The sequence below is a fragment of the Procambarus clarkii genome, chromosome 41 (assembly GCF_040958095.1).
Source record: "Procambarus clarkii isolate CNS0578487 chromosome 41, FALCON_Pclarkii_2.0, whole genome shotgun sequence".
In the NCBI taxonomy this organism is placed as follows: domain Eukaryota; kingdom Metazoa; phylum Arthropoda; class Malacostraca; order Decapoda; family Cambaridae; genus Procambarus; species Procambarus clarkii.
This window is the reverse complement of record NC_091190.1, coordinates 17,156,682-17,179,093: the sequence shown is the minus strand read 5'-3', so window position 1 is coordinate 17,179,093 and position 22,412 is coordinate 17,156,682. Positions and strand designations below refer to the sequence as shown.

The 22,412-nt window shown below is 44.6% G+C and overlaps 2 protein-coding genes across 6 annotated transcripts in view; one reads left to right on the top strand and one right to left on the bottom strand.

Annotated features, from left to right (window-relative positions):
- LOC123761080 (major facilitator superfamily domain-containing protein 6) overlaps positions 1-12,985 on the bottom strand; it is a 15,664-nt gene extending 2,679 nt beyond the window's left edge. The window contains exons 1-8 of one of the 4 annotated variants that reach the window (XM_045747006.2): positions 6,312-6,374; positions 4,537-4,725; positions 3,661-3,760; positions 2,658-3,043; positions 2,320-2,448; positions 1,376-1,476; positions 823-987; positions 24-198 (exon numbers count right to left, since the gene is read on the bottom strand). In XM_045747006.2, the coding sequence (XP_045602962.2) occupies positions 24-198; positions 823-987; positions 1,376-1,476; positions 2,320-2,448; positions 2,658-3,043; positions 3,661-3,760; positions 4,537-4,594 (1,114 nt within the window). In that variant the 5' untranslated portion in view covers positions 4,595-4,725; positions 6,312-6,374. Of the gene's footprint in view, positions 1-23; positions 199-822; positions 988-1,375; positions 1,477-2,319; positions 2,449-2,657; positions 3,044-3,660; positions 3,761-4,536; positions 5,060-6,311; positions 6,375-12,853 lie in introns of those variants that run through there. The other 3 variants (XM_045747009.2, XM_045747004.2, XM_045747011.2) reach the window with 3 other exon arrangements.
- Positions 7,834-22,286, top strand: LOC123761082 (galactoside alpha-(1,2)-fucosyltransferase 2). 2 transcript variants are annotated; one of them, XM_069339425.1, is made up of 9 exons: positions 7,837-8,452; positions 12,864-13,013; positions 13,660-13,937; positions 14,484-14,682; positions 16,343-16,501; positions 17,873-17,958; positions 19,045-19,143; positions 20,728-20,884; positions 21,473-22,286. In XM_069339425.1, exons 1-9 carry the CDS (start codon positions 8,428-8,430, stop codon positions 21,679-21,681), a joined length of 1,362 nt encoding a protein of 453 aa, XP_069195526.1. In that variant the 5' UTR covers positions 7,837-8,427; the 3' UTR covers positions 21,682-22,286. The 2 variants fall into 2 exon arrangements, with proteins under 2 accessions (XP_069195527.1, XP_069195526.1); XM_069339426.1 differs by lacking the exon at positions 21,473-22,286 and having other exon boundaries at positions 7,834-8,452; positions 20,725-20,852.
- The last annotated feature ends 126 nt before the right edge of the window (positions 22,287-22,412 follow it).

Below are 22,412 nucleotides of genomic sequence, written 5' to 3'. Positions count from 1 at the left end.
CGCACAGTTCGATGAGAACTCACCTGCCATGAAAAAGAAGGGAACCTCGGCCAGAAAGCACTGGACTCCCTGACACAGCCCCAGCAGGAGTTTGAGATGCGGGAAGTCCGGGTCCCACAGGAGGGCCACGTCCTCCACCAGCAGGAATTGGAAGGTCCACAACATGCCACAGGTTGAGCCTATGATCACTATGCTCGCCTGCGTGAGATGGGATTAGATGTTCTTCGTGAAGGAGGATTTGTGAGAGGTAGAAGGGAGAGGGGGGAAGTAGGGTAGGGATACTGGGTAATGAGGAGAGGAAGGAACGGGAGGGATTTAAATAATAAGGGATGGGGGAAGAGGGATTGAGGTACTAAGAAATAGTGAAGGAGGGGGAGAGAGACGGACGTTTAAACTGATTCATAAGTTATTTACACAACATTTTTGATAATTAGATCAGGGTTGCCATATACACAAATATTTCTCTAAATATTTAGTCTGATTTGCAAGCCAGGTATGTTTTCTAATAAGAAGCGTCCACCAGGAGGGAAATAATTCTGTAGCCAATCTCAGAACTCATAACACAGAGATGAACCCATTGTAGGGTGTTATATATATAGCAAAATGGAACACCTTACAAGAAACGAAAATTCGACATAGGCGCAGAGAAGTGAGATTCCACATGACATCATCCTTCACAACTTTGCTTCTTCACAGTGAAGAATTACGCCGTACTCTGTCTCCCCACCCACCCCCACCCGCCCCAGAAAGCAAGCGGGAGCAGCACGCCAAGCACCGCTCCCGCCCAAAAGTCGGCAGACGGGGCCGAGGCAGCTGTCTCACCAGTATGAGGAGGACCTGAGGACGCCACAGCGCCCCGTGGATGGCAGCGGGTGTCATCTTCCTGTCGGGGACGGAGAACCGCAGGCGACCCACCACTAGCAGGTCGGTGAGCAGGAACGCCGCGGTCAACACGTGAGCGGGCCAGTAGTCCTTCTTATGCAGCCCCTGCAACAAAAGGCACCCGGCAAGTGGCTCATGTACGTACTTCTTCTTCTTCCTTCTTCTACTACATTATTGAACTACGGGTTGCGTTTCACGAAGCAGAAGGCTCGTTCGTGCTCTCTGTTCTTGCTATGTCAAACTTCGGAAATATTTATGAGGCAGGACAAATATAACATTGCCGGAAGTAATAGGGAAACAAAGTTTGCGCCAAAATTATTCATGTTTTGATCGCTGGAAAGCACAGATAAAGTGTATGTGTGTGTGTTTGTCGGTGTTTGTGGAGCCCATGCCGGACTGAAGGAAAGGGAAGGCTACTTTAATGAGTGTTTACGTTAGAAGTGAGTGTGTATGTGAGTGTGTGTGTGTGAGTGTGTGTGTGTGTGTGACTTACTTTAGAGTACCAGTCGACGAGGGCTCCAGATACCATGGCAGAGAGGCCCCAGCCTACAGTACCCCACAGGCGCTGTTGACCGTACTTGTGGTGGGCAGCTCCTGCAACCACAACCAAACTTCTTCTCTTGTTCAACCTCACCAGTAATTGTTTACACACACACACACACACACACACACACACACACACACACACACACACACACACACACACACACACACAGTCATATTTTCTCACATATCAGCTACTTGGCCATGGCCATTTCTCCAACCCGTCCTCCTAATAGAACGTCGCATTTTGACGTATACTCTACCTAAGGCCCAAAAATCGTCGTACTAGAAAAATGGTCGCGGCTTGCCAGATGGACATACTAGTCCCGTTTTCTGTTTTGGGTCCTCTGATAGGTTACGTTAAGAGCACATTAGTACGACAGTTTCTTGACGTTGGGGAAATCTTAGGAGGACGAACTGGATACAGGGCCTCACCGTCGCTCGTTCTAGTCCAATTAGACCACAGTGCTCGTTACTGCCCTGCAGTTACAGGGTGAAGATAACTTTATGCCTGACAACTGTTGTTAGTGTACAATCAACAGATATAACTGATATAATGAAAAATAAGAAAATACAGCAAAATGATGAGAGTGAAAGATGAAAGCTTGAAGTAAAACAATGTATTCATGCATCTGTCAGTCAGACTGTCTCTTCCGTCTCTCTCTCTCTCTCTCTCTCTCTCTCTCTCTCTCTCTCTCTCTCTCTCTCTCTCTCTCTCTCTCTCTCTCTCTCTCTCTCTCTCTCTCTCTGCCTCTTTTCATCTCTTCCTTCGATCTGGCTCTCTGTATCTTGTTGTCACTCTGCCTCTCTTCCAACTGTCTCTCTGAAGCATTCTGTCAATGTGTCTTCATCCGTCCGTCCGTCCGTCAGCCTGTGACTCTGCCAGCAACTAACCGAGCATCTGGAAGCAGACGGTCTCCTGCAGGGTGATGACGACGACGTGGCCGCAGTACTGCAGCAGGAGGCACGCAAACAACCCCCAGAACTCGTAGCGCTTCGCCAGCTCCCCGGCAGACAGGTACTCTGCGAACACCATATCAAACGATACACGAAGAGCGCACAATGGCGCGATATACATATGGGGGGAAATAATTGGAGCATGACGGGTCATGCTCTCAATCATGCATTATCATTTTACCGCCTTTATGCGATCAAAACACATCAAATCATCGTTAGTATGTCTTCGATGCAACTCTTTATACATCTGTCGGTCACTGTATCATCGTTATTACCTATGTGTCCCTGGAGTGAAGAACACAGCTCGTGTTCTTGGAGTTCTATGGAGAGGTTAGATGAGGCAGCGTTCTCTCCGTAACTAGACAAAACGGAACCTCCAGTGTTACTGGTGCCACTTTCTCCGTTGTGAAGCTTCGCAAGATGGTCGAGCGTCGTGCTGCTGCTGGTCGCGGAACCCTTCTGGGAGTTCGTAGAATTCTGCAAGTCCGCGAAGTCTCCAGGAGGCTTGATGAGCGTAGCGTTGAAGCAGTGTGTAGGAATATCGGGGGTCCAGTATAACCCCGTGAGGGCTACCAACATCACGACGATACCTCCTAAAAACACTGCACGATGTCCCTTCGAGCAGTCGGCTATCGCACCGGCAGACGTTTTGGTCACGGGGCTGGGGATAAAGAGAGTGACCGTAGCACTTACAAAATATAAATGATGACTCTGAGGACACCTGTTATCTATATTTTTGTTATGAACTGAGTGGAGTGAAATTAAAACATTTTACTGCCTATGGAAACGCGATCATTTTCATTAGAAAATGTTATGTCTATATACTGTGTCGAGGGACAGGCAGTCAGTGTATATAAATACATGGGAGGCTTATGTCGAGGTCATAATCCCCTCCCCCATCCCCATGGTCGAATTACTGACCCTCCCCAGGATGCAACCTCCACAACAGGCTAACTAACTTCTGGGTATCTATTTACTGCTAGTTGAACGAGGACATTACGTGATTGGAATCGCGCCCAGCCATTTCTCTCCCGCCCGGGACTCGAACTCGTAATTCCTGATGGTGAGTCGAGAGCAATCCCGACGATATTACAGGGACCATATATATATATATATATATATATATATATATATATATATATATATATATATATATATATATATATATATATATATATATATATTTAGAACGAGTAATATAGAAGCTCTTGATGGTACATTAGCGAAGAAAACTTTATATATTTTACAATCCTTGAAAAAGTTCGAAGTTTGCCGCACCTGAGGAAGGGCAGCACTGTCCATATCATGCCGACTGTCTGTTCCGACACCCCCTTCTGTCTGGCTATGACAGGCAGGAAGGACGTGAGTGGGCCGGTACCTGAGGGACAGGAAGTATCATGTTAACCTTGCGTGACGGAGCCAAATGTTTGTTGTGCCTGGCAACGCCTGTGGCAGTCTCATGTTTTAATAAATGTGTTTGTTTACGTTTGTATGTTTGTGTTTACATGTGTATGTTTGTGTATGTACTCTAGTTACAATTACTTAATTGTGCTAGATGAGGAGCGGGTCTTGGTCTAAGTCTAAGGTCCTTGGTTCCATTTCCTCAGCCAATAGACTGTCAAGCCAATTGGGAGGGTTTGAAGTCCATGACATCTACAGCTTGAAGCTGTGTTTGGTGTCTGCCTTCACTGCTTGAAGCTGTGTTTGGTGTCTGCCTCCACAGCTTGAAGCTGTGTTTGGTGTCTGTCTCCACAGTTTGAAGCTGTGTTTGGTGTCTGCTTCCACAGCTTGAAGCTGTGTTTGGTGTCTGCCTCCACAGTTTGAAGCTGTGTTTGGTGTCTGCCTCTACAGCTTGAAGCTGTGTTTGGTGTCTGCCTCCATAGCTTGAAGCTGTGTTTGGTGTCTGCCTCCACAGCTTCAAGCTGTGTCTGGTGTCTGCCTCCACAGCTTCAAGCTGTGTCTGGTGTCTGCCTCCACAGCTTGAAGCTGTGTCTGGTGTCTGCCTCCACAGCTTGAAGCTGTGTATGAAGTCTACCTCCATAGCTTTATTCTATAGAGAATTTATCTTATTCACTACTCTGGCAATGAAAACAAAAAATTAAGTATGTCTGTGGCTCACTTTACTAAACTTACTTTAGGGACAGGAAGACTCACCTGCAAAACGTATAAAATAATGAATTTTCATAGGGAGCATCTTGATATCCAGCGTCATTGTTGATGCTGGTGATGGTTCCGGCAAGATGATGTTCTCTTGCCTGTCAACCCGGAGATGAACCTTGATGAATCAAACAGTCTTTTTTGTATCTCCTCTCATCACGAGGGCTTCTCCTCACATCTAAAGATCTTCCAAATAATATAACAGTGAACTTCCTTTGGTACAAAAATAGTCTGCTTGTGCTTTTTTGACGTATTTTCACCAATATAATTTGTTCGATATTACATGTTATCTATTTAAAATAGATTCAAAGAGAGTCCGTCTGCTCCTGGTATGAAATTAGATACCTTTGTTCAGTGTTTTTTTTTTAAGATTGGATCACTCTGGGGGCCCCTAGGGCCTCCTGCCTTTGACAGGTTGAGGTGGGCCCCTCATTCGTTTGACAGGCTGAGGGGGCCCTCTTGCCTTTGACAAGCTGAAGGATCCCCGCCTGGCTTTGACAGGCTGCCATCCCGAGGCAGCCTGTCAAAATTTGGGAAGAAGTTTAGAAACTGCTTGACAAAAAGCCAATATATATATATACAACACGACTCTTTTTGCTGTCAAATTGCGAGAATTTATATTCAATCACTCTAACACGCGCATACAGTTATACATGTTTATAGCAATTAAATGATTTATGTCGCATGAATCAATCCAGCCTCTAAATTTGGATTGGTTGCAAGAAAAGCTTTGAATTATGAAAGTGAGGAGAAACTAAACCATTAGTCAACTCCCCGAGTTCAAGGTTTACACGTCAGATATTTTCCTCAAGCTGTTGAGATTATGGTCGAAACATCGGGTCTGAAGACTAAATACATCGAGGCTATTGTTAAATATTAGAAATTAAACGTCGCATCGGAAAAAATTACAACAAAAAGTCTAATGTTAGACAACATCTCGTTTACGGTAAACACACCTTGTATCTGAATAACGTTAAATCGACGTTAATCTTAGATATTGTGTCCACTGGGACGTTACGTGTAGTTAAACTACCACAACTACTCTCTGGGCAAAGCTGGGAAGGCAACGTTTAACGGAGCAACGTTTCATAACGTTGTTCATCTCTTGAGTAAACGTTATACTCACTCATGCTTCTTCCCGCTGCTTGGGTATGGTCACAACACGTGTCTTGTAATCAAGGTGTCCTGACCTGTAATTAAAGCAGCCTTGTGTTAATGGCATCTGGTCAAGACTACAGGCTGGTGGTCAAATCAACGGGCTGGTGGTCAAATCAACGGGCTGGTGGTCAAATCAACGGGCTGGTGTTCAAAAAACGGGTTCGTGGTCAAAACAACGGACTGGTGGTCAAAACAACGGACTGGTGGTCAAAACAACGGACTGGTGGTCAAAACAACGGACTGGTGGTCAAAACAACGGACTGGTGGTCAAAACAACGGACTGGTGGTCAAATCAACTTGGTCAAATAGTTGCTCTACCACCAGAGCAACTTTTTCACACCCTTGTGTTTCAAGGAACCAAACTCAAAGTTGCAAATGAAACCGTCTATCCACCTACTGTTGACAACTACTGTGGTGGCTGCAACACTTAGCCACACTGACGCAAGTTCACCGTGAGCGCCTCAAGCAGCCAAGCCTTTCACCAAACGAAACCGAATTTAACAGTCCCAATGTATCTCTCCCTCCGAGGTATACCAGCGTCGCTTCTGGTAAACTCACTATACACAGCTAAAGATCCCTTCCTTCCCTCCCCCCCACGGTACACCAACACCCACTGCAACACCCGCCACAACACCCGCCACAACACCCGCCGCAACACCAGCAACACTCACTCACACACCCCGTCTGCCCGGAGCGCTCACCCCCCGTCGTACACCCTTAACGCCACCAACGCCAACAGTTGCCCGTTGCTCGATTACGCTCAGGCTACAAACGGCAGTTTTATGTATTAAAGTATCTGTTCCGTTACAGGTCACTATCATTTAGATATATATAGATACGAGTGTTATTGAGAACTGTGGCAGTAATGGACGTTTGTTTAGGTGTGAGAATTTAATGCAAACTAAAAGGGCCTGTGACAACCTGACTCAACCCGGCAGGCAAATGAGCCGTATTCAGCTGTCAGTACAGGAGCCTGGCGGCTGCTGGTAGCTGCCAGTGGGTGTGAGACAGCAAACACGGATTAGCGAATCCCTTTATCTCTTTTTTTTTAAGAAACAAATGTAGCCTATTACATTTTAGGCTATACGAGTATTTTTATCAATTATCTAAAATTTGATCCTTTTATCAATTATCTAAAATTTGATCATTTTATCAATTATCTAAATTTTGATTCTTTTATCAATTATCTAAAATTTGATTCTTTTATCAATTATCTAATTTATCTGAATATTGCAGAACCGAGTGTTTTGTTTTTTTCTCTATTGATGTTATAATAGTAATTTAGTTAGATTTATAAGACAGATATTCAAGCAGCATGCTTGACAGGGCGCCTGACAGCTGGGTGGACAGCGCTTCGGATTCGTAGTTCTGAGGTGGTTCCGGGTTCGATCCCCGGTGGAGACGGAGACAAATAGCCAAAATATTTCTTTCCCCCTGATGCTCCTGTTACCTAGCAGTAAATAGATACCTGGAAGTTAGACAGCTGCCACGGGCTGCTTCCTGCGGGTGGAGGCCTGGTTGAGGACCGGGCCGCGGGGGACACTAAGCGTATAACTAATCCCGAAATTTATAATCTATAATTTATCCCGGATCCCGAAATCATCTCAAGAAGATAGCATGATGAGGGACCGCTGGAGTGTGGGAACTCATCAGCACATACAACACACCATCTTCTTCTTGTGGGAACTCATCAGCACATACAACACACCATCTTCTTCTTGTGGGAACTCATCAGCACATACAACACACCATCTTCTTCTTGTGGGAACTCATCAGCACATACAACACACCATCTTCTTCTTGAGGTTATCTTGAGGTTATCTTGAGATGATTTCGGGGCTTTTTTTAATGTCCCCGCGGCCCGGTCCTCGACCAGGCCTCCACCCCCAGGAAGCAGCCCGTGACAGCTGTCTAACTTCCAGGTATCTATTTACTGCTAGGTAACAGGGGCATTCAGGGTGAAAGAAACTTTGCCCATTTGTTTCTGCCTCGTGCGGGAATCGAACCTGCGCCACAGAATTACGAGTCCTGCGCCACAGAATTACGAGTCCTGCGCGCTATCCACCAGGCTACGAGGCCCCTTATTCGAGGCTACGAGGCCCCTTATTCGAGGCTACGAGGCCAGAATATTCACCAGGGAGAATATTCTGACTGTTTTTCCTGGATGAGGTGAGGACGTCAGGTGCCTGCTGGCGACCGCAACCACGGAGCCCACAGCACAAGTGTCCAGCGCCGCTGTAGGAGTCACTGCACAGTTAATGGGATACAGTGGATGGGGTACAGTAGTTGGAGTACAGAGCACGGGTACAGTGACGGGGGTACACTTAGATATGGTAAGCTGCATAGTGGTACAGTAGTTTAGTGAACACAGGTACAGATAATTGAGTATAGGACAGGTCGAGGGTAGAACTGAGTACCGCCGGGTACAGTGGATAAAACAATATTCGAGAAGACACAGCCAACCCGCTAACGAGTTACAGTAATATTCAAACTACAGTTAATCGCTACACTGCAGAAGCAACATACAACAAGATACAGTTGGTGGCCTGCCCCACCAGGGTCGTGCCGGGTGGCGGGTAAGTGATTCAGGTCAACAATTTTTACATTAGCGATGATGAGCGCGCGCACGGTAGTGACAGCCAGCTGAGTTTCTCCTCCCGTCCTCCTGCTGCTGCTGCTGGCGGCCGTGACGAAGGGCGGCGGGTAAGAGGACACAAGTGGATCTCCAGCATGCCCCGGGGGCCACCACCACTTGGTGAGTTCTTAAGGTTATATGTCCACTTCGTTGTCATTAATCTTTTTTTGTTATGATGTTCGTCAATTGTGCTAATATCGTCTGATCTGTCCAGAGTACGATAACTCTTGAAGACTGTTTAATATTCACTAACAACTGTCCGGTTACAGCCCCATAACGACGTCTGTAAGTTTTACACTCAATTATCGGCAGTCTAATTTATTTTGAAGCATATTATGCCACCAATACGTGGTGAAGGAAGTCAAACGAGTGGGACCCAAACCGCCACCACAGTTAAGTCAGTCATAACTAAATGCTGGACAAGAGCTATTGTCTACAGGTGCTTGTCTCTGGGAACAGTGGTGATGGCATCGGGTCTAAGGGGACAACAGTCTATGCTGTGATCTCTAATGCTGCATCGTACAGTGTCAGCTGTGGAGAGTATACCAAGTATAACGAGAGGTGTTAATGCATGCGCTTCTCTTTTTGAGGGGAAGGCGACGAATATTTATGTCTATCCATGTGTATAAATATATATGTCTGTTTTTTTTGTTTTCTATATGCATGCATGCATTTGACTGCCAGAAAATTAATGTTGGCGGGTAAGACAAGAATGTTGGAGAGGCTGGCAATGGAAATTTGAGGTCATTCAAGCTACAATTCAGTGATCTTGGACGGTCACCATACACGCGTGAAGCACCGCCAGTGAAACACTTAGAAACACGTCGTCCTTGATAACTCATGCCAATCACTGTTGCGTATCATATCTGATCGAGTGTTAGGACACCACGACTCACTGTTGCACCCGGCCCGTCCTCCTAAGATTTCCCCGTCCTCCTAAGATTTCCCAACGTCAAAAAAATGTAAAGTTTATAAAGTAAATGTAAATGTTTTAAAACGTGTCCTCGCGGACATCACTGGTGGCAGCCATGATGGCATCTTTCATGAATGTTTCTCTATCTATCACCTCCACAGTGGCGGCCCTTCACCAATAATTAAGCATAAAACGAGCCAATTTCAGGCTCTAGTGAATTAATTTCGTGCTCTAATATGACGTTTCTGAGGCCAGGGTCGCTGGGATGGGTCGGTGGGCCGCCACAAGAGTTGATCTATGTTAATCAACGTTGAACATGTTTCAGGTCATTGAGTTTGCAATCATGCATCATGGAGGTTGCAATCATAGTGTTTTACCACTAACATTAAAAGTTTTGTCATTAATAGTTGCAATGTTAAGACTTAGATCAAGACTATCTGTAGGAGCCGGTGGTAGAGGATTCGAACCTGTGGGTGTGTGGGTGCTCTTCCGCACACGCCGACCAGACAACCAGGCCACGACATGATCAAAAGAATTGTAACCTGGAGGTCAACTCCAGGTTACAATCTTGTTACAAGTTACAATCCTTTTGACCCCGTATCGTGGCCTGGTTGTCTGGGGGAGGGGGGGGGCGTGGGCACACCCACCCGCGCAGGTTCGAGCCCTCAGCGCGGCTGCTATGGATTTTCTTGTCGATACATCACGTTAGTGTGATTACTTTCTCTGTGTGTATCAAGAATATTAACATTAATATTGATCATTCTTAACGATACATCTCTCCATTACTAACAATAATATTGTGATTTATTTATTTTTCTCACCCTTCTTCATCCTCCCTACTTTTACCTCTCCTCTTCCTTCTCTTTCTCTCCCCCTCTCTAAGAAAATATATTATTACGAAGCTCTGTGACAGCTGAGCAACTCTATGGAAAACACAACAAAAATTTCAGATCTAACATCTTGAAAATCGCATGGCAGGTGGGGGGGGGGGGAAGAGAGGTGTAATCTCCATAAATGTCAATATTTCTTCAAGAATTTCACTTGGGCCGACACCGACTGGCCTATAATACTCCCCTACCCACCATGATTCACCCTCGGTCACTTGGGAGCATAACATGAGACACATTTGAAGGCCCTTGTATAGGCCCTTGTAGGCACTTGGGGGGCGCACTTGAGAGCACTCGGACACTCTCAGTCTCGCCAGGAGTGAAACAACGCGACGGAGCGCATAAGAGTAGCGGAATCTGCTGACATTAACGAAAAAGGTCAATGCAACAAGGTGTGAAAAATAACACTAAAGTGGGACTAGTGAATACAATAATTTATTTTTTAAACACAAATACAGCAGAGGTTTCGTGTTCTAATCTGGCAATTAGAATTTGTGATGATATATAGAATGTTAATTAGGCTAGTTTGCCTTTGCAATGGTCTCTTCTAAAAATTATTTGGAAATTAAGAGAGAGAGAGAGAGAGAGACAGAGACAGAGAGAGAGAGAGAGAGAGAGGGGGGGGGGGGGGGGAGAGAGATTTTTTCTGTGTGGTGAGGATGGTAAAAACAGAGGTGAGAGGTGAGGGAGCAGGGGGGGTGGAGGAATTCGTGTGTCGGGGGGGGGGAAGGGGGATGAGGAGAAGGGGGGTGCAGGATGATGATGGGTTGCTCATGAAGGTCATATGATGCTCACAGGGTTCTGAGTCTGTTTCAGGAACACCTCACCACCCACCTCCCCCCCCTCCCCCCCAGGCCAACCACACCACCCAATTCCCCCCCCCCCCCCCCGGGCTGTCTTCACTCCTCTTCACCCCTGCTTCCCTTGGTCCGGGGTCCAGGAGCTAATACCTGCATTCTGTAGGCCTAAATAGTAAACACACACACACACACACACACATATACAAACACACACATATATATGTGACTGTCAGCTTGACAGGTCAATTATTGCGTTGATAGCAGTTGCCAAACCGTCACGCGGACGCTACAAACACTGCCGTACCTTAAGCATGGTAACAATCATTAACACCCAGTAAGGGATGATTGTATAGTGATGCGCTTCGCCTGACCCCCTCCGGTACCGGTAACGGGGAGGTGTGTGTGGGTGTGTGGGTGTGTGTGTGTGTGTGTGTGGGTATCAGGAGATGTGTGTGTGTGTGTGTGGGTATCAGGAGGTGTGTGTGGGTGGGTATCAGGAGGTGTGTGTGGGTGGGTATCAGAAGATGTGTGTGTGTGGGTGGGTGTGTGTATCAGGAGGAGGTGCGAGATGCGCCAGTCGTCCCCCACAAAGGGTTGATCTGCTCACCCAACTGTACTGCCGAAAATTTTGGCTCAAACTTTCCTTGTGTTAAAGCTCGCTCATGTGTGTTGCCGGTGGTGGGGGTGGGGGTGTACTCACCTATTTGTGCTTGCGGGGGTTGAGCTTTGGCTCTCTAATCCCGCCTCTCAACTGTCAAGCAACTGGTGTACAGATTCCTGAGCCTACTGGGCTCTATCATATCTGCATTTGAAACTGTGTGTGTAGGTGTGTGTGTGTGTGTGTGTGTGTGTGTGTGTGTGTGTGTGTGTGTGTGTGTGTGTGTGTGTGTGTGTGTGTGTGTGTGTGTGTGTGTGTGTGTGTGTGTGTGTCTGTGTTGTGTATGTTTGCAAACACACACATTCATGGTGACAGGTTGAACAATCGTGATGCCACACAGGTAAACAGGCACTGGTGAACTGGTGAACAGGCTGGAGAACAGGCTGGTGAACAGGCTGGTAAACAGGCTTTAAACTCAGCCTACACCTGGTCCGGGTGAGACCAGTATGAGTATGTCTGGCTCATCAAGTATGTCTACAATGCCTGATCAAGGCAATGTCATTTTTTGTAATTTGTTGCTTATAAAAACAGAGTTCCACATTTTCTTTTTTTTTCAATTTGTGTTCGGTATGTAGTGTGGTGAACCTTAGAATTTCTCGGAGTGTAATTATTATCTGTCCAGACTTTCTGTGGTCACCCTTGCCTCCAACAGTATCAGAACACTATATATAGCACCCCAGAGCACCTGACAGGTTAATTCAGCACTCCTCAGACCACACCAGAGCCCCCCAGAGCATATGAAAGACACACCCATGGCACACCATAGCATATTAGAACACTCTATAGAATCCTAAAGCCCTTCTAGAGAGCTAAAGTGCATCTCATAAAACTCTAGAGCATGCACAGAGCACCACAGAATATCTTAGAGTACCGCATATGATTCAAGAGTGCCACATAGAATTCCAAAAGCACCTCATGGAATGCCAAACGCACCCCAAAGAATCCCAAAGCATCACGTCGAATCCCAAAAACAGCACACATGAAATCCCACATCACCCAGAACCATTTCCTAAGCAGCTGCATCTACTTGAGCCTGTCAGTGTGGAAGTGCATTGCTCAATCGGACGCCTTGTGTGTGTGTGTGTGTGTGTGTGTGTGTGTGGCTATAGGTTCCTCACATGTCTCTTGCCATTTCAAGATGATTAACTTAAGTAAAAATCAATTGAAAACGTATTAAACGGAGCACCAGAGCATATACACTCCCCAAAATAACATTCCTTTCGTATGTGGTCTGGCCAACATCAAAATCAATTCCTTTCGTACCTCTTTTCAGTCATTGCAGCGAGGTCGAGAACAGGTATATTTGGGTTGACGGGCTGGCTTTTGTGCATGGCGGCTCTCTCCTGGTTCCTGCTGGTCCTGCAGCTGGAAAGGAGGTACCCTCACCGCTCCCTGGTCCCACTGAACATCGAGAGAGGCTTCAGTAAGTCTTTTTGCTGTCGCTTTATTATGTGTCTGTGTAATATATATATTTTTTGTTGGTGTTATTGCCTCTTTATTGAGAGGGAGGGAAGAGGGGTCGTTTATGGATTGATTATGGATGTGGTTATTGAGCCATATACTCGTCTATGGTATTATCAGTGTTTAATTGTCTCTGTTGTCATTCCTTCATCTCGTGGGATGGTGAGAAATCACTGTGAAAGAAATAGGAGAGCAAACGAATACCATATATCTTCTAAGCTATATACTGCGGCATTGTGTTAAACATGTCAAAAGAACCTGTCTTCTTAAATAATACTGAGTGTTTTGATGCTAAAATCCCCCCCCCCCCAAGACCTGATACTGATACTGGGTACTTTGCGTCATAGCGGCTCGCAGACAACCACGTTTTCTATGCTCGAGTCATAGAAAACGTGGTTATTCGCGCCTTGTGGGTCAAAAACTGTAAACCTAAGCTAGGCTAGGTTAGGTTCATGTTTTTAATGATTCGTATAATATGTTTACAAATCAGAATTGTCGTATGATCAAAAATTTAACGTAATAGCTATAAAGAAAGAGTTGAGATGGTTTATATTGGCCAAGTGAGTTATTCCCGCCGAAGCGCGTCGTTTACTTCTCCTGTGTTACAGGGTCAAGACGGGAGGAGGCGGGGAAGCAGCAGGAGGTGGTGAAGGGCGTGACGCAGCTGGGGATGGTGACGATGGACGGCCTGAAGGACAAGGTGCTGGCAAAGACCGGCGGGAAGACCTTGTCGTCGGCTGACACGAAGGAGAAGCTGAGCGCTCAAGATGTTGTGAGAGAAGAGGGAAGGGACCTCGGGAGACTCCGCACTGAGGACAACACCGCCTCCAGCGGCAGTGAGGGGGGACTCGCTCAGTACCCCAAAGACTATCTTCATTACGAAGAAGTGAGTACATGCCTTATTGATGGTTTCCTGTCAATCTTATGCATAATCAACCACAATTTGTATCATGCCATTTTAGAGCACATAACTAAACTTCATAATGATACATTAATGTGAAACATACAGGAAGGAAAATAAAATTAAGTTCATAAAATGAATTGCAAATAATTTTGGCAGAAATTCCTAATCAACTCAAGGGTTTAATTATAGAGTAAATTAAAAATTACATTGTTTGAAATATCCTTAATTGGCGTGTTTAACATATTTCCCTGTGATGTGTATACATACAGTATACATGTTAGATAATCTGGAAAGCATAGTTTAATACCTTTCCATGAAAATATAGCAGCCCGTCCTCATCAACAAAGGCCAATGTTCATTCCATGCAACCGCCAACCCCCCCTTTATGAATTAAAATGAACAGCAGGATAAAATGGATAAATATGTATTTGAGGTCGGCCGCTGATTGGAGTGAACAGGAAGGAAGAGATGGAATATGCAGAATAGATTTTCTAATGCATTTCTAAACATTTTTCTTTGGGTAACCAGGCGTTCTCGAACACGTCGCGGGTGCGGTGGCCACTGATGGTGTTCTCAACGATGGGTCAACTGGGCAACTGCCTCAACAGCTACGCCACGGCCCTCACCTTCCACGGCAGCCACTCCGCCACGGTCGCCGTCACCCAGCACATCTTCGGTAGAGTCTCGTCGCTCGTGGCTCCTGGACACCTGACGCTTCCTGTAGTGAGTGAGTAGTGGAGTCACGAGAGGCTGACTGGCCTGTAGTTGTTGTTGTGTAAGATTCAGCTACTCGAAACAAGTTCCAAGTAGCACGGGCTATGGTGAGCCCGTAGTGGACTTACCTGGCACAGGAGCGGGGCAAGTAGCACGGGCTATGGTGAGCCCGTAGTGGACTTACCTGGCACAGGAGCGGTGCTGTGTGTGTGTGTGTGCTGGCCTGTAGGAAGTAGAGCATGGAGTAGTATTGAACTCCTGTGAATACTTGACCACTTCACCCGTTCCAGTTGAGAGGAATTGTGGAACATGGACACCTAACCTTAATCGACTTGAGACTTAATAGACTTGACGACTTAATCGACAATCGACTTGAGAATGGTCCAGGATGGACCGAAACGTCGTCGTCCCTTCACCTTCTAGTGTGTGGTCTGGTCAACATACTTCAGCCACGTTATTGTGACTCCTCGTCTGCTCACCAAACCTTCACCTCTCGTGAGTGTGTAGTGGGAGCCCCCGGCCACCTGACCTTACCTGTCATAAGCAATTGGAATACGAGCAGCTGACCTTGTCTTTATCTATATTTTAGATATTAAATTGTTAGCAGAACTAGTGCCATCATCCCTGAGGACAGGTTTATATATTCATATGTTCACGAAGCTCTATAGCTGCCTGTTAACAGAACTGTTGGCAGAGTTCACCACAGTGAGCGGCAGAAACAAAAGAGAGTAAATCTGCCCGAACTGAGAGACTGCCCGAAACGCTTTGCGTAATAGTGGCTTTAGGCATTGTATGTACTAGCTCTATCTATAAAGCCAACAAACTTTGTAAAATCTCTTTATGTATGTACCTTACCTAAATAAAATTATTATTATTATTATTATTATTATTATAAATCATGTGAGTAATTACCGCAAGGCGCCATAGTGCCGGGCAGACTATGTAACTGTTTAAATCAAGATACACATAGGGAGTGAGGTTGAATTAGATTGAATCTGATGAAATTAGTTTCCTGCGTTGATAAGAAGGCTTGCAACAGTTCTGACGGCGTGATTCGCTGATAGTTAGCAGTTAGAGTGAAAGTGTACTTGAAGATGCTAGGACAAGGCTGGGTTGGTATGTACAGGGGACAAACATGTACACTGAGAGTCCCCACAGACAAGAGAGTTGTCCAGCAGGAGCAATTGGCAAGAACACAAGGCTAGAGATAAGGTTAATCATTTAGTGTGGAGTTTGGGGAAAGCAGCCATCTCTGAAAAAGGGAAATGTATGGATAGTGGTCAAGTGTTTTTTTAACCCCCGACCGGCCTTTCCCCCGAAGTGGTTGGGCACCATTCCGTTCCTGTGTCCTATCCCAGATCCTTATATCCTCATATCCCTTCCCAGTGTCATATAACGACTTCCCAGTACTGTAACAACTTTGCGATATCTGATCATAATTACTTGACCTTACTTTCTCCTAACCAATGTCAGAGTCGAGAAGATGCTAAGATGTACTTTAGAAAAAACATATCAGGTCCATTAATTGTGCAATTTGGAGAGTTCATTTTTAAAACCTTTCTTCTCAGGGGGAAAAATTCGTGCTAGAATCACCTGCCACTATATCAGTTTGCCAATTTACTGAATTCCTAATGATTCCCCCCCACCCCCCGCTCTTTTCCCTCCTTTGCTAGGTAACGAGCTGTTAATGGACGCTATGGACATGGACGAGGCTGAGCGGGTCGACCCCGACTACCTGAAGAACGACATGGTGAGCCACCTCGAGCCCACCTTCCAGCGGGCCGTCGCCGAGTACCGGGACAACGCCTTCAAGAAGGTCTTCATCCTCGAGGGTGAGGAGATGTAACGGGGGCATTGCGATATATATATATATATATATATATATATATATATATATATATATATATATATATATATATGTCGTACCTAGTAGCCAGAACGCACTTTTTGGCCTACTATGCAAGGCCCGATTTGCCTAATAAGCCAAGTTTTCCTGAATTATTATATTTTCTCTAATTTTTTTCTTATGAAATGATAAAGTTACCCATTTCATTATGTATGAGGTCAATTTTTTTTTATTGGAGTTAAAATTAACGTAGATATATGACCGAACCTAACCAACCCTACCTAACCTAACCTAACCTATCTTTACAGGTTAGGTTAGGTTAGGTAGCCGAAAAAGTTAGGTTAGGTTAGGTTAGGTAGGTTAGGTAGCCGAAAAACAATTAATTCATGAAAACTTGGCTTATTAGGCAAATCGGGCCTTGCGTAGTAGGCTGAGAAGTGCGTTCTGGCTACTAGGTACGACATATATAACATTTTCAAAGACCTTACACATACACAACTGAATAGAACTTACATATATATATATATATATATATATATATATATATATATATATATATATATATATATATATATATATATATATATATATATATATATATATATATATATATATATATATATATATATATATATATATATATATATATGTTTGATGGGTGTATGGGGTCCACCACCGTCCAGAGGATGGGTATGGGGGTCCACCACCGCCCACAGGATGGGTATATGGGGGGTCCACCACCGCCCACAGGATGGGTATATGGGGGTCCACCACCGCCCACAGGATGGGTATATGGGGGTCCACCACCGCCCACAGGATGGGTATGGGGTCCACCACCGCCCACAGAATGGGTATGGGGGTCCACCACCGCCCACAGGATGGGTATATGGGGGGTCCACCACTGCCCACAGGATGGGTATATGGGGGGTCCACCACTGCCCACAGGATGGGTATATGGGGGTCCACCACCGCCCACAGGATGGGTATATGGGGGTCCACCACCGCCCACAGGATGGGTATATGGGGGTCCACCACCGCCCACAGGATGGGTATGGGGTCCACCACCGCCATCAGGATGGGTATGGGGTCCACCACCGCCCACAGCATGGGTATATGGGGGTCCACCACCGCCCACAGGATGGGTATGGGGGTCCACCACCGCCCACAAGATGGGTATATGGGGGTCCACCACCGCCCACATGATGGGTATATGGGGGTCCACCACCGCCCACAGGATGGGTATATGGGGGTCCACCACCGCCCACAGGATGGGTATTGCGTTCATAATAAGTGACTAAACTGTACTCTGGGTATGTGTAAGACTTACCGCTTATCATAACAGTATGCCCGCCGGTAGGATACCCGAACCGGATGCGGATGCTTGCCGACCACCACCACGTCATCCGAAGCAACCTTCGTATCCGGCCCGAGCTTCAGGCAAAAGTAAGTACCATCACCGTTTTCTGTCGTCATGTAAAGGATGAACTACGCTAACATTACTTGTCTTGGAAATCTGTCGCAACTCTCACGCTGATAAATATTTATGTAGCCTTTCTGTTGGAAATACCTACACATGAAATGGAATACCTATACATTACCTGCATGGGAATTAATATTTTTATTCGGAATATTGGAAAAAATATGGATCGGAATATCTGGAGGGAGGCAGGGAGAGGGGGGGGGAAGGGGCCAAGCAGGCAAGCAAGGATTATCTTACTAATTCTTTCCATGAGAATAAGTCTTGTTATCCTGTTGGCCTAGAGAAATCTTATTCTTCACTCCTGTTTAATGCCTGTTTGAGGTGTCAGGCCGAGAGGGCAAATCTTACCCGAAGGTGTACCAGTTGAAAGTAATATAGGAACTTTAAACTTAATAACTGTAAACTTAAACGCTATGGGTGCTAGTGGCTATACAAGAATGTAAGAAATTTTGTATATATATATATATATATATATATATATATATATATATATATATATATATATATATATATATATATATATATATATATATATATATATATATATATATATAAATAGAGAGAGGGTATATGACCTTAGTGTGAAGACGAGCAATTCCTAAATATATAAACTTTGAATGGTAAAATAATTACTATAACCGGATATCTTTGATATTCATCACTCTGTAATTACTCGAGGGAATTATGGGACCAGCTCATTAAGTACACCTTCTGGACAAGGGACAAGAAAACAACCAAAATGTCATCCCAGGGGCTGAGGGGATAGAATGATAATTACTCACTAAGTCTGGGGTTACCGGGATGTACTGGCTTCGTATGTGAAGCACAATTTCCAGAAGGGGGGAAAAGACCATGAATGGTAAACCAATGTTTAACTAAGTAGTCTTTTTTTTTCTTTTTTGGATATATGCTCGGTACCAGTGACTTCGTCGGTCTCACAGACGTCGTAGATCTCTTAGACGTCGTCGATCTCACAGACGTCGTAGATCTCTTAGACTTCGCCATTTTCACAGACGTCGTCGTCTTAAAAAGGTTCGTTTTTCTTGCAGGTTTCGTCGTTCCTGGACCGAGTGCGGGCGTTGCGAGGCGACAACATCACATTCGTGGGCGTTCATGTTCGTCGGGGCGACTACGTGCGGTACATGGAGGTCAGTGGATAGTGAAGGGTCTTGGAAGGGAAGGGAAGACAACAAATTAAACGATGGAAGCATATAAGCCATATATATATATATATATATATATATATATATATATATATATATATATATATATATATATATATATATATATATATATATATATATATATATATATATATATATATATATATATATATATATATATATGGAAGCTATATAGCCATATAAGGAGTAAAACAACGGTAAGACACCATCTGATCAGATTGAAGAGCCAAGTGAACACACAAAGAAACTAACAGGTGTGTGAATAACCTTATCGTTATTCATACAAAAAAAATCAAGGGATCTTCACGAAAGAAGCAACGTAGAGACCAAGGTTGTGAGACGAAAGGCCAAAGGAAACACTGGATGACATAGTTAATCGTGGTAGAAGAAGGGAACCCCCTAAAAACCTGGAAGATTTATATGCAACAAAATCAAAATGACCAGACTTTATATCCCATATAAAGAACATGTCTTTATATGGGTTCAGAACCTGTCGTTATTTGGCAAACTGGAGCTTTCAATAAAACACTGCCCGAAACGCTTTGCGTAATAGTGGCTTTAGGCATTGTATGTACTAGCTCTACCTATAAGTCAAACAATCCTTGTAAATATTTATTGTATGTATGTACCTTACCTAAATAAAATTGTATTGTATTGTATTGTACTTGAGACAGGAAATCTTCCAGCTATATGGAAAAGGGCAAATATAGTCCCTATATTCAAAAACAAAGAGGGGGGGCATTATTTACAGACTAGTGTCACTGGGAAGTATTTCGTGTAAAGTGCAGGACAAAGTAATCAAGTTGAGGACGATTGAACACCTGAAAATAATAAACTTTGAACGAAAGGTCAGCATGGACTTATGCAGTGAAAGTCCTGCCTGAAAAACTTAGTTGAGTTCTATGACAAAGTTGCTAAAATAGGATAGCATAAAGCTATTTGTTTTTTTATTGTTGCCGCCTGAGTCGAATAGATTATTGTGCCCCCCATACTCATCCTGTGAGCAGTAGCGCAAAAAGGGTTACAGAGGGCACAAAAGGTGCCCTCTCAGATCAGACCTCAACGGAGATTATTTCATTAACAATTTCATCATATCCTTTACACCTTATAATTATACTGTCAGCTAGTTACAGAGAATGTTATATTTCAATAGCTATATATTTACAGTTAGTCATTATATATTAATTGTAGGTCTTATCCCTAATACATAATTGTTTGAGCTATGGAGATATTACAAACTGTGACATTTCGAGCTGTGACAACGTCTGTTAGTCTGCTGATGTTGTTACTTGCCCCCATACGCACTTACTTAATTCGTTTCATTGTGATGAACGATGGACCACCACAACCACACTCCCATAACCACCACAACCACACTCCCATAACCACCACAACCACACTCCCATAACCACCACAACCACACTCCCATAACCACCACAACCACACTCCCATAACCTCTCCATAACACTAGCCATCCGTGCCATCACTCTCACTCAAGCGCACCTGAAAGCTGGGAACAGCTTTTAATATATTTCCTGTCCACAGTAGCGCTTCTTCCGGTGCAAATTACCACAAGTCGAGTTCATCGTCGCTGCCATGGATCGTTACCGGGCCACAGTGAGCAATCCGGTGTTCGTGGTGTGTTCGGATGACCTCCCGTTCGTTCGACTTCATCTTCAGAACGCCCCTGACACCGTCATTTCAGGTGAATTGACCCTCTCTTAGGAGTCTCTCCATGAGCTTGCAGATATGCGAGGTTGTGCTGATAGGACGGTAGTTTTCTGTTGAGCGCTTTCTGCCTTTCTTGAAAACAGGAGGTGACGGGGCTAGGGGGGACTATTCCTTGATCCAGAGTTGTCTGAGACGAATTTCCGTGGGAGACATAGTTAATCTGCCAGTTCCTTTACGAATTTGGATTGAATTCCGTTCTCACCTAGAGCTTTTGAATGTTTTAGTTTATCAGTGCTCTTCCTGATTACGCGTTTGTGTGGGTATTGAGATGTTGGCTAATCTCGCAAATGTGGACACTGATGTAAAGTATTCATTCATAGTGTTTGCTGTCATTTTATCCTCTATTATAACTTGGTTATTAGAACTTTTTAAAGTTCCTGTGTCATTCATCTAGTTCCTTGATACCTTCATTGTAATCCCTCGATGGTAGTATAGAAAGCCATCATCGTGGGTCTTTACACGAGTTTCTATTATTGTAGTCCATCTTGGAAAATTGTGGTCCATAATATGTTTGTATATATGTACATGTATACTGCAGAAGATGAATAAGTATGTTTTGCAGACATGGCGCTCCCTGAAGAAGACATGGCCCTACTGGCCGCCTGTTCCCACTCCATCATGACCGTCGGCTCCTTCGGGTTCTGGGGCTCCTACCTGGCCGGCGGACGCGTCATCTATCCCCTCCTAAACAACTGCTTTCACACGCCCTTCGTCCACCCGGACACCCTTGGGCCGCGGGGCTTCGAGAACTGGCTCGCCATCCCTCTCTAAGACCTTCAGGAGAAACAGGTGATGGCTCGGTGTGTGCTCCTTCGCCACCTCAGTACGCATATATAATATGCTGTGCTACAGCCATATTATTCTAAAAGAATGCCTTGTCTGGAAGCCTTCTAATGCCAAGCTTCCTTTACCTTGCTGGAGTTACCTCGATATCGTAGCATTTGTGTCTACTTGAGAAAGTGAGATGGATCGGTTGATTTAGCATATTTTTTTGGTTTCAAGAAGTTACCAACTTGTTGTAGTACTATTCAGTCATTTTAGTATTTGGAATCTGAAGTAGGTAGCATAGACCGACAAATGAAATAAAATATATATTTTGAAAACTGATTCTCATGCCTTCTCATTCTGTTGCAAGTTATAGCAAAAAAAAAACATTATTTCGGCAATATTAAATAATATTTGATGCTGCTACCAGACGATTGAAACTGGGATAAATAGGTTGTAAATATAGTATCCCCCCCCCCACGGATGAAGAGGATGTAAACTCTTCAGCGGACGTAGCAGAATGATCATAGTATCCGGTGAACATTTGAACACGTGTTATGTTATTTGAGAAGGTTAAAACAATCAGCTTTATTGGTGGGAAAAATTTCAATTATCTGGCGACAGCACTGAATTGGATTTAATTATGTGAAAAGATTGGTTAAGCCAGATGAACAATATATGTGAGGAATTAGGAAGAAAATTAAGCATTTTCTCAAAAAGAGAACAACAGCAGCAGC